Consider the following 13,222-nt stretch of genomic DNA (forward strand, 5'->3'; position numbering starts at 1 on the left):
ACAGTTACGGGGTAAGGTAAAGCAGATATCACATCTATTTTAGCTTTATCAACCTCAATTCCTCTAGACGACACTACATGTCCTAGAACTATCCCGTGCTCAACCATGAAGTGGCATTTTTCCCAATTGAGCACTAGGTTAGTCTCAATGCATCTTTTTAAAATCAATGTCAGGTTATCTAAGCAATCGTCAAAACTATCACCATAGACACTGAAGTCATCCATGAATACCTCAATTATTCTCTCTACATACTCAGAAAAAATGCTAATCATGCACCTCTGAAATGTTGCAGGGGCATTGTACAATCCAAATGGCATCCTTCGATAGGCAAAAGTGCCAAAGGGGCAAGTGAAAGTTGTTTTCTCTTGATCCTCTGGTGCAATTGCTATCTGAAAATAACCAGAGAAACCATCTAAAAAACAATAATAGGCACGATAAGCTAACCTTTCAACCATTTGATCGATGAATGGAAGAAGAAAATGATCCTTCTTGGTCACCGCGTTCAATTTGCGGTAATCGATGCACTGGCGCCAACCCGTAGGCTTTCGAACTGGAACGAGGTCCCCTTCATGATTTTCTTCCACAGTTACCCCTGCTTTCTTTGGCACCACTTGGATTGGACTCACCCACAGGCTATCTGAAATAGAAAAAATGATTCCCACGTCCAGAAGGTTGATTACCTCTTTCTTGACCACTTCCATCATGATGGGGTTCAATCTCCTTTGTGGTTGTCTTATCGGCCTAACATCCTCTTCCAGGCAAATTCGATGCATGCACACGGACGGGCTTATACCCTTTATGTCCGCAATTGTCCAACCTATAGCTTCCTTATGCTTCCTTATGCTCCCTTAGAACCCATAGCAGCTTATCCTCCTCCCTGGGTGATAATTTGGATGAGATTATCACTGGTAACATCCCTTTTTCACCTAGATAGGCATATTTTAGATGCTCGGGCAGAGGTTTTAACTCCACTTCAGGTGCCTGCACGATAGAGGGTAATAGCTTTAGGTGTGGTTCAGGCACGAATATAGGAGCGACATCATACCTTAGAGAACTTTGGCCTAGCGACTGCAAAGCTCCAACCATTCTTTGCAAACTGACATCTAACTCCATTTCACAAGTTGCTTCCAGATCCAAATGTTTGGTGATTGCTGTCTCCAATTCATCCCTGTCATTAATTTCAAACACTTCTTGCACCAAAGGGTCGATTACACTCACAGCGAAAATAGCATTAGAATGACAAGGTTATCTCATGGCTTCAAATATATTAAAATGAACTATTTCTCCATCAAATTCCATCGTTAGGGTGCCCTCACTAATATCAATTTTTGTACGAGCCGTGCTCAAGAAGGGCCTCCCCAACAAATTTGGTAATGGATTTGGAGAATGTTCATTACCCATATCAAGAATATAAAAATCAGCGGGGAACACTAAATTGTTCACTTGCACTAACACATCTTCTATCACCCCATCGGGATAAGCATTAGTCCTATCAGCCAATTGAATTATAATGCCAGTTTCCTTTAAGGGACTCAAATTTAGAGAAACATAAATAGTCTTGGGCATCACATTTATAGAGGCTCCTAGGTCTAACATGGCATTCCTAATGCTAGTGTTCCCGATTTTACAAGGGATAGTGAACATACCTGGCTCTCCACACTTGGGCGGAAGTTTTCTTTGAAGCACTGCGGATACGTTCTCTCCCACAATTATCCTTTCATCTCCCCTCAATTTCTTCCTATTGATGCATAGGTACTTCAAGAATTTGGCATACCGGGGTACTTGCTTAATTACGTCAAGTAAGGGGATATTTATCTCCACCTTTCTAAACATCTCCAGAATTTCCTTTTCCTTGTCTTGCTTTTTAGGCCTTTCCAACCTGTTAGGAAAAGGTGGTGGGTTAGGCTTAACTGGAACCACTGGGGTACGTATTACCTCTTTATTTATGCCGGGCGTTCCTTCTTCCTCAAGCTCCTTCTCAATGCGGTCCTCTCAATGCGGTCCTCATTCTTGTCCTTCGGAGCTACTGGTGCTGGTCCTTCAACCTCTTTCCCACTCCTGAGGGTCATTGCACTTACATTCTTGGGATTCACCTCAGGTTGGGATGGCAGTTTTCCCTTTCCCTGGGAGTCCAGTCGATTGACAATTGAGGCCAATTGACTCATCTGATTTTTCAAGTTTTGCATACGCGTCTTCATCTCTTGACTGCTGGCCTCAGTGTCCTGCTGAAATTTCATAGTGTTAGAGGCTATGGTTTTAACCATGTCTTCTAAGGACATACCTGGGTTAGAAGAGTGTTGATTCTTTGTTTGATATTGTTGCTGGAAGCCCTGTTGTCTATTGGGGGTGAAATTTTGTTGCTTATTTCCCCCATAGCTCAGATTTGGATGATCCCTCCAACCCGGATTATATGAATTGGAATAGGGGTCATACTGTCTACGTGGCATGGGCATGTTACCAGCCATGTTTGCTTGCTCAATTCCCTCCTCTTGTAACTGTGGGCACGAGTCGGTGGTATGACCACTGTTCGTACATATCCCACACACCTTGGCCTGCTGTACATTTCCTACAGCTATCTGTCGAACAAATGAGGTTAATTCAGATAACTGCTGTTGAATGGAAGATGAGCTTACCTCGTTGCCTTTTCTCGTAGGAACATCCTCTCTTGTACCAAACTGCTGGCAGTTCTCTGCCATTCGCTCGATTAGTTCCCAAGCCTATTGGGTAGTTTTATTCACCAGTGCACCTCCACTTGCTACATCAATGATATTTCTATCATTCATCAGTAGCCCCTCGTAGAAGTACTGAATCACCAGTTGATCACTTATTTGGTGTTGAGAGCATCGGGTGCGCAGCCTGGTGAACCTCTCCTAATATTCATACAAGGATTCCCCGTGAAATTGTTTGATGTCACATATTTCCTTTCGCAAACTAGCAGCTCTAGACGCAGGGAAATATTTTTCAAAAAATTTTTTCTGCATCTCTGGCCACGTGGTGATAATGCCTGTAGGTAGACAGTATAACCAGTCTTTTGCCGAATCCTTGAGAGAAAAAGGGAAGGCCCTTAACTTAATTTGTTCATTAGTTACTCCCGAAGGCTTCATACTCGAACACACCACATCAAATTCCTGCATGTGTTTGTGGGGTTTCTCACCTGACAGACCATGAAAAGTAGGCAACAAATGTATTGGACCAGGTTTTAATTCAAAAGCTGCATTCTCACTAAGGCGAGAGAAAGTTATGCAGAGAGGTTGTTGGGTCAAATTTGGAGCGGCCAACTCCCGTATTGTTCGTGCATTTGCCATGGTGACTTCCTCCTGGTCCGAATCACTCGAGTGATCACTATGCAGATTTAACGATTCCACCTCCGGATCCAGTCCTTGAGATGCAGCACTGGGCTGCTCCTCTCTGAGCTGTCTAGTCTCTTTCCTAGTTTGGCGTGCAGTCTTCTCTACTTCAGGGTCAAAAATTAAGTCGCCTGTACGAGAAGAACGAGGCATAAACTAGAAAAATATCAGAAAGAAAGAAAGAAAGCAAAAACAAATTAGATTTAAAAAGGAACAAATAATTAACGCCAGTCCCCAGCAACGGTGTCAAAAATTGACAGGTGCCGAACCTGTGCAATAATAAATACCTGCTCAAACAAAATACAACTTCTGTAGACAGTGATAAGTAGGGTCGAATCCACAGGGATTGGGGATATTTGTTTCTTTTAAAATTTCAATTGGAATAAGGGGGATTTTATCGGAGTTAAACTAAAAAAATAATTAAATAATTCACTGGAACAAATAATTAACTAGCACGAATATAAAAAACAAAGGGAATTAAATCAAGAATATATAAATTCTAGCCAAGGATACAACTATTCAGGCATAGTCCAATTATCCGATCATTGATGCAAGGGAGGTTCACTTAATGTATTAATAGGCTAGTTATAGTCGTTGACGAAGTCTCACGACCAATTTTTCCTTAATTTATTGATAACCAAGGTACGACCATTGATTACCCCTAATCAGAAAATACTCCTAGGTACGACCATAGGAATTAATTTCCCAATTGCATTAACAACTAGAAAAACATAGCCCTAATCAATAACACGCTATGAGGGTTATTTAAATTAGATTGCACGCTCCCCTGATGTGTAAACACACCAGTTGCTAATAATATTAATCAATCAAACAATTACGGATTTAATTGACTAAATTGGCACGAGATTAATAAATCACATTGAACATCGGGCCCTTGACATCCAATTAATAAATAAATCCCATGAGAATTCAAGCAGACAGCATACAAATATTAATAAATTGAGGAACGCGTGAAAACTAATTAGATCTCACAGAATTTCGGGATTGCACCGTCGAGTTGACCCTTGACTAAATTGAAGGTTTAGCCACGCCGCATAATTAAATCACCTCACGAATTAAATGATTGCAACGGCATTGCCTTTACTAGAAAGCAAGGAATAAAAGATGTTTCCCCGTTGGGGAATATTGTCAAACACCTGGCGTGTGTCAGAGACCAGTCAGAAAAAGAAAGAAAACTAAAAACTGAACTAAAAACTAAAACTGGCCGCTTGCTTCTGTCCGTTCTCTACTTATAGAGAAACAAAAGAAAGTTGACTAAAGCTATCTAGTCTCTGGTCCCACCGCAATTGGGAAGCAAGCAAAAGATTACAAGGAAAAAGCTTCTCCTCGTGTGTTTCTCTCAAAAGTCCAATTGAAGAGAAGCCTTTGCTTCTTCGTGGTCCCCGCTGATGTCCCTCTTAAAAGCCAAAGGAGATTACTAATGCTCTCTCCCGTAGGACTTGAGCCAATGAAGTACACAAGGTGGGCCCTTAGCCCAATTGTCTCTTGTTCCCTTTCTTTTTGGTAGTTTTCTGCTCCATTCCTGGAATTAGACCCAAATACCAAATGTAAGTAGATATCGGCAATTAACACAATACTTGATAGGTATAACAGGGAAAATGAGTAATAAAATTACTATCAAATAATGCCCTATCAGTTTACAGACTAGTTTAGTGATGGAACTACCATTGTTTGGTAGTGATTTTGGACCATTTGTTTTTAGTTATTGTTGATTTTGATACAAAAAAAAGAGCTAAAAAAATTTAGATGATATTAAAAGTCATCAAAAAAAAGAATTACTAGTTTAACGTTTGATTTGGATAGGTATTAACGACAACATTGATAGTTCTTCTATACTTCTAATGAAATATAAGAGAAATGAATAAGAAGGAAAATGAAATTATAAAATCCATCCTTTTTATAAACATAGCAACAAGAGAGTTTTATTAAAATATTAAGGTTTGTATTGTCATTTAAAATGAATAAGGGAAGTAGTTGTAATTTTTGAAACCTTAAGGGAGCCACATGAAATTATCAAAAACCTCAGGGGAGGTTTCTGAAATTATCCCTTAATTTTATTCATGGACAAAATAGTTCAGAATAAACTATCAATTCCAATTTGTGAGTTAAGAAAAGTTCTAAATTGAATTTTGTATTGATAGGAAACACTACATATTATCTACTTTCATGCAAAACCAAAAAAAAGTACGCTGTAATTATTTAATTTAGAGGAGCGCATTAGCCTAATGAAATTATTTGTAAAATTGCATGTCAACACTTGTGTCAAAGTCACAAATGTGCACACAATTACAACAAATGTATCAAAATAACGAATGATTGCACAATTACAACAAGTGCACAATTCTTTCTTTTGTGTGTCTTAAAAGTTAATCGTGCAAGTAATAAATGCAATAAAATTTGGAAGCACCATAGGGATTAAGGATTTGTCTATCTAAATAAAAAAAGAAAAGAGTTTTAAGTAACTAATCATAATTAAAAAGAAGATCATGTTGAAGGTTGATTAAGTAATACTCCTTAGTCCCAACTCACTATCAATTTATTATTAGGATAAAAAAGTTGAAAAAGAATCACATCTACGATCAACAATAGCATTAAGTGGCAGTAAGGTGCAAAAGCTCGTCAAACACTATAAAAACCAGAGCCAATCACAGAAGAAAGAAACAAGACTAAATGAACATGAATGGCCTTCCCCGTCCGGTTCTCAGAAAGCCTAAAATCGAAAAAACAAGCGGAGCAGGAGAAGAAAAGAGAAGCAACAATGGCAGCAATCACGGAGAAGAAGACGATGAGAGAACAATGAGGAAAGAGCAAGAGGAAGCTCTCGTCGAACACCTTACTAAAGAAGTAGAACGCCTCCGCCATCGCATCACCTATTACGCACTCAGGTTTCCACTTTTTTCTCGCAATTTCTTCCCTTTTTTGGGTCAGTTTTTCACAGCCTTTGGAATTCTATGAATTTCTAAGTATACATTTCTTTTCCCTGGAAATTTGGATTGTTTTGTGCTGTATCACTCAAAAAGAAGGACAATGGCAGCGGTTGGAAGCTTCAGAAATGGTGGAGTAGGAAGCTTGTTTAGGTTTGACCTTTTTCCTTTTTTGTTTATCATCAGTTGTTTCTATGCAAATTATCGTTTAGCGCTTATTAATTTAGGTTATAAATGTGTTGAATGTGGTTTTTGATAAAGTGCAAGCGAAGCAGTAAGTATGATAAAAGATCTATTTTTATGCGAGTAGTGTGAAATGAAAGTTAAGACTTTTTTTTTTTTTTTGGAAAAAAGTTTTTTATTAGGTGTTTGAGGTGGCAATGAGCGTTGATGAAGGAAGTGTTTTGGTGGCATTGATTAATGGAGTGAAGATAAACGAATCTAGATCAAAAGTTGCACGCAGTTCTGGTTCACAGCAGAAGGCAATTACCCCAACCAACGATAATACAAATGTCAAAGTAATGGAGGAAAGATCTTACAGGGTATCTCCTGAACCAGAAGAATGACATTTTTAATTTCTTGTATTTCCTATTTATCTGCTTTATGTGATGACATGCAGAAATTGGTTTCCATGCAATTGACGTGTTCATGATAAAAACAGGTAGAATTGATGCCTGTTTGCTTTTAATTACATGAGGAACATAAAGAATTGATTCCACTTGTACAAAGCAGCTCTTCATCAATCATGATTCATTGCCAAACTGGCTCAGTTATATCTATTCAACACAAAAGAAAGTTGAGAAATCTTATGTCCTGCAAAAAATGATCAGCTATTTGCAACCAGATAGTTACCCCTCCTCTACTTATAGTTATCAAAGTCAGAATGAATGCAGATGTGGCAGGGGCATGCATCTTAACCCCTGATCTGAAAATTCCTGTGATCCGATCCAAATTAGCAAATATTCGGTCCATCAGATCATATGAGGATTGGATTACATTTGGATCAAAAGTTTATGAGGATTAGATTCGGATGTCATTTTTTGTGATTTATTGTGATGCCCTCACTTCTCCCAAAGGCGAACCAAAGGGTATCCGCGGGACGCCTGCTTAGTTTTCACCATGACTCACTACAAATCACAATTCAAAAACTCGAAATACTGCGAATAACTTCGATATATATTTAAAGTACTCCAAAATATTTCACACTTACAATTATTTAGCTTTCAATCTTAAGTACAACCCAACGGAATATGTACTATATCCATCCACTATAATACAACTTTGAATTTTCAAAAGAAAACTATCTATTACTATTCACAAGTACTCTTGGTCTCGAACCCTGTTAAAGAGAACAAAAACGTGGGATGAGCTACATAGCCCAGTGAGGTTCCAAGACACTAGCAGTTCTAATAAATCAAGTAATTGAGCATACCACATGTATGGTTCGGGGTTGCACGTTGGCTCATGAACATAAGACATTCATCATTGTACGAGTAATTTGAATGTATCACAGGTATGATACAAGATTTGCACGTTGGTACATTTGCATGAAATAGCTATCTCTATGCAAAATAAACACACATTGAAGGATACGGTGTTCCAGTGGAACCATGTCGGTCATTTGCACCTTATAACTTCCGGATCCCCTCGGTTTGTCTGGCCATCACCTTATCCCTCCAGTGGTAATACTCGAGTATATCGAAACGGTGTTCCAGGGTTCCAACCTACCCGACCGAGCCCAGTCCTGGCTCGAGTAGGTTAGTAACCAATGGCAGGGCCCAGTTCAGCTTAGAGCTTACAACATGCACAAGTAAACAAATAAACCGATGAACGGCGAAAATTTATCGTTTTAGTAGGTCGAGTGAGATAAAGTACACACTCACCTTAAAATGGTGGACAATTTCATATGATCAATTATAGTAACACATAACATCTAAACAAGTAAGGAATATACTGAAATTTCATATGAACACGGAATTTATGGTAATCAAGTAGTCAAGTAATCGGGTAATCAAGTAAATTGGTAAACGGTAAGTAATTACGGTTAACGGTTAAGTAATCACGGTTAATTGGTAAACATTTATCATTTTAGTGGGCCGCCATTGGCCGTCTCCCACTTTTATCACTTAAGAATCGAGGAGATTCACTCCGATCGACTTATGCAGCCATAGCATAATTAATCATTAAAACACTTCACATAAATATGCAATTCAAGTATTTCATGTCGAGTAATTCAAATAGTCACATAAATATGTTCTTCAGGCATTTCATATCGAGTAGTTCAAGTAGTCATGTAAATATTCTCTTCAAGCATTTCATATCGAGTAGTTCAAGTAGTCACGTAAATATGCTCTTCAAGCATTTCATATCTAGTAATTCAAGTATACCTTACTTAGATATGTATGAGTGTGGTAAATATTTAACATGTAGCACTTAACACTTAATAACTATGGGATAAGCATGTCATAGACTTATTCAAATTACGTACTCCTATATGGAACACTCACCTATTCAAAACAAGTGAGTAAGTACTCAAACAAGTGTTTAGATGTCCACTTCGAGTTCCTCTTGAAGGTCTCCTTGAGCGCCTGAGCAAATAACCATCAATTATTATACACTATCACTTAGAACCCCTACTTATCAAAGAAGGTTGTACTAGTGTACAATCTAAGGAGAATTCATGAATTGAACCTTAATTATTTATAATCGAGGCTCGGAAGTGGGTTTCAAAAACACAAGAGAAATCTGATTTTCGCCTTTGAAATAAAGTGTAAAATGGTCTAGCAATATCAGAGGAAAATGGAGAGTTTGAAACCCTCAATTTCCTTTAAGTTCGGAAATTTCAGATTCAGCAAGCAAACTTTGAAAAATCAGATCTCACTCTCTATGAGTCCAAAATTGGAAAACTTGGTACCGTTGGAAACTACTTCCAAAGTACTAAAAGTTTCTAGAAGACACTTTTCCATGATTCCAAACGGAAGGTATTCAAAATTTGTCTCAAAATTGCTGTTTTGGCTTGCGATCCAGTTTTGGGGTTGGTTTTCGGCAAAGTTTGGAAATTCGAAAAAATTCACACAATGTGAACTAGCCTCTGAAATTTCGAACTCAATTAGAGTCATAAACAAAGTTTAAAACACAAGAAGTGGAATAAGAATCGGAGTTTTGAGCACCAAGATAGAGTAGCTCAAAGTTGCTGAAAAATTGAAACTTTTAGGCAATTTCCAGGTTCAAATCAAAAACTTTGGCACTTTGGTTAAGCATTGAAACGGACTCGGAATGGCACTGAATTTATCAGTATTACACTACCATATAAGGGCTATTCCTCTGTCGAATTTCATGAAAAAATACGTACGGGAAGTCAGTTAACAAAGTCACGAAATTTTCTAAATTTTCAATGCAAAGCTGCCTTGTGCTACCATTTCCCTTTTCTAAATCATTTGGCTAATGAAATATTTTCAAACATGGTTCATTTGTGTAGAAAATGTCTAAGTAACATTCAAGATACATTTTCTTAGGTGATTAACACAAAAAATTTTGAAATAACAAGTCCCAAGTCAAGATTGGCCATTCGGCTAAGAGAAAAGGAAAAGTTTTCCAGATTCGAAGAGCAATTTTGGGACATCTTTTGGATATCAAAATGGTCTTAGAATATCGCCAAATTTTGCACAATTAAACCTCCATATGAGAACTACTCCTCTATCAAATTTCATTTAGAAATTCATACGGGAAGGTAGTTAACTAAAGCATCAAAGTTCAAGAAATTTCCCAAGGCAAAACTGTCTTCTAGCTCTTCTTTCCTTTTTAAACATTTTGTCCAATGCAACCAACCCAAATCTAGTTTATTTGTGAAACAAAGTCCAAGGAACATCTAATATAAAGTTTGGTAGATGTTGGACATCAAAGTTTCCAAAACAACAAGTCCCAAATCAAGCTAGGCCATTTAACTAGCCAAAAAGAGGGTTTTTACTTACTGCATCAGTTTCGAAATATGGCCAGAACTCACTCAATTCAACTTGGAATTGAGAATTGTTGGTAGTGTTGAAAACTAGATTCATAAAGCTACAATTTCTCTGAAGAAATAATTTTCAAAATCTATCTACAACTAGCTCATATTTGAGCATCAATTTGCTAATCAAAACAGAGCTTCCAGTGAACTAGCGAAACAGGGCAGCCAAGTTGAAACGGTTGGTACGGTTCACTCGGGTGGAATCAGGACATGGATTTTATACCGTTGGAAAGCTGAGAATGTCTAGTTTCAAGTGCCATAAATGGCACTCGATTTTGACATCGGAGTAAAAAGTTATGGCTGAAACAAAAACACTGCCTGGGTAATCCGGGAACAATTTCCAGTTTTGAAACCTTTTCGAAAATTCAACTTTTGGCCAACCAAATCAAGTAATTTTTGGTGGAAACTTTATACACAACCTATACAACATATATACATCATAAACAAGTCAATTGAACCACTGAAAAGTGCTCAAAAGCACACGAAAATGACAGGGGCAGTTTCGGAATATTTTTGCTCATCACCTCCTTTGAGTTTCCTTTCATCAATACAACTTATTTCCACTAATTTAAACACTAAACCGATAGTAATAACATCAAAACTCATGAAATCAGTCCTCAAGTCATTTTGGGAGTTCATAGAGCCCACACACCAAAATCCATCAATCTAAAGCTACCCACATGAAATTATGAACTTATAAGCGCTAGATAACTTCCACAAACAAAGGTTTAAGAGGTTGATCGTTGTTACCTCCTTGGATGATTTGAGCAGAAAATTTCGGTCACTCTAAGCCCAAGAAAAACCGTGAAATGAAGCTCTCCTCCAAGCTCAAGTGAATCTCCAAGTTGTTTGCTAGTTGTAGTTAAATTTTGGAGTGATTTGGGTGAGAAATGAGGGAGTTGTTGAAGAAGAATTTTGGTTGTCTTCTTCCTTGGAGTGATGCACGGCTGGTAGAGAAGAAAAGAAAGGTTGTTGCAGCTGCAAAAGCTTCTTGAGGAAGCTTAAGATTGTGTGGCTAAGAATACTCTAAAAGTCAACTAAGACTAGTGCGCATACGCGCGCGTTTCGTGCTCGTTTTCTCTCGGATTTATTTTACTTATGCACTAAACCTCTAATGCACTTTCATTCATACTATTATTATTCACTCTTAATAGTCTAAAAATAATAGTCTTAAGTCCCTCAACTAATCGCGCGCGTAAAAATGCGTACTTCCGATTTAAGCGCGATAAAGTGAAATCTCCAAGAAATTCTTATAACGATAGTATAACTAACTATCACTTGAGCATTTAAACATAAAAATACCTATTTCAAGGCTAATGTACAAGTCTCCAATTTTTCAATCTCATTGTACTCTCAAATCGGCTATAGTCTCCAAACACGTATTCACTATTCTCACTAATCTAGCTTTCCAAAAATTAATTTTTGAAACAAGTCATTTTAAAATATATGCAAGTCGTAGTTCCATGTAAATGGATCCAAAAAGGTTGGAATAAAATATTCAGAGAAAACGGGTGAGTAAATAATTAATTAAGCCAGTAAAATAAAATAAGAATAAGAAAAATTGCGGGTCCTCACATTTATTTATATGTGATCTGATCTGCTTAGTTTTTTTTTTATGTTTTTTTAGAATTTTTTATACATTAAATGTACTAATTAGTAATAGTTTAATATCTTGTTTCTTATCTTTATATCTATATTCTCTTTGAAAATAGGTTTCTTTGCATATGGTTTTAAGTTTTTAAACATATTGTCATATAATTTATGAATAAAAATTGTAGAAGAAATACTAAATCTTATTAGTTTAAATCAAAATAAGAAAAAAAAATATGAAAGTTACTTTATATTGAAACAAAAAAAGTTAATATTTCCCATTGAACGAACAACCTATGAAAATTACGATGTTCTGCACTAAGCCACCGTCTACGTTGGGTTGGGTTGATTTTACGGGAGGCGAAGCCAAAAGAGCCCAAGAAATGACACTAGAAAAAGAGACGGAGGCGTCTAATTTTGTGTTTCCTAAAAGCAAGACAACATTAAAGGCTGACCAAAAAAAAAACTACACTTGCTTTTGCGAGTTTCCAAAGTGGTGAAAATTATTTATCTTTGTGCAACAAACATATTTTTTTTTTCTTTTGAAAAGTCCAGCAAAGATTAGTTGTAGACGTATATTCTATTTATTCTTATGTCTCATTTGTGTATATTTATAATATTCTGACTCAGTAGCAGAGAGTGGGGGCAATTCAGACGATTAAGACAAATTTTTTGTTAAAAAATTTTAATAACCAGTATGATAGTTGTGTGAATTTTGTTAAAATTATATAATATTTTACAATAATAACAACTAGATGACAAAAAATTTTTGTATGGTAGATAACAAAAATTTTTACATTTATTTTTATGTACTAAAAGTTTTGAATCCTAAATTGCCAACTAGTATTTGACTTCATTTGAAACATGCGATTGTTTATAAACTTAACTGATAGCAGTAGACTTCAAGAACTCAGAAGGGCAAAATACTTTGGGCCCGGGGCCGGGGGGGGAGGGTTGCAATTTTAGGATAGGATTGAAAAATTAAAAATTTTTTAGTCAATTTTAAAAATTCTTCAAAGTTCAAGGGAAAACCTTTCTTGTTGTCGCTTTGGACTTGATTATGACTAGACTTTAGCCAAATCTTTTAAATTTTATCTGCATATAACCGAGTATTATTTATCAGTTATTGTTAAAATTTTAAACTCTATTTGGATAATATTTGGAAAGAATGAACTTAAACTATAGTTACAGTTACATTAAAATCAGTCCATGGATTAATATCAAGGGTTTAAGTTTGACTGGTTGTTTGCATCAGATCTCAGATTCTCTATATTTGTGTACACTAGATATAGATCCTTTCTTTGTTTCCTTTGGAAATAGACAACTGGTTAGTA

At 36.7% G+C, this 13,222-nt stretch overlaps 1 protein-coding gene across 1 annotated transcript; it reads right to left on the reverse strand.

Annotated features, from left to right (window-relative positions):
- Window positions 1-828: 828 nt before the first annotated feature.
- LOC140004824 (uncharacterized) lies at window positions 829-1,833 on the reverse strand. Its single transcript, XM_072044974.1, has 2 exons — window positions 1,398-1,833; window positions 829-1,187 (listed from the first exon to the last, which is right to left on the reverse strand). Exons 1-2 carry the CDS (start codon window positions 1,831-1,833, stop codon window positions 829-831), a joined length of 795 nt encoding a protein of 264 aa, XP_071901075.1.
- Between the last annotated feature and the right edge of the window lie 11,389 nt (window positions 1,834-13,222).

Source organism: Coffea arabica, chromosome 4c, assembly GCF_036785885.1.
Source record: "Coffea arabica cultivar ET-39 chromosome 4c, Coffea Arabica ET-39 HiFi, whole genome shotgun sequence".
Taxonomy (NCBI): domain Eukaryota; kingdom Viridiplantae; phylum Streptophyta; class Magnoliopsida; order Gentianales; family Rubiaceae; genus Coffea; species Coffea arabica.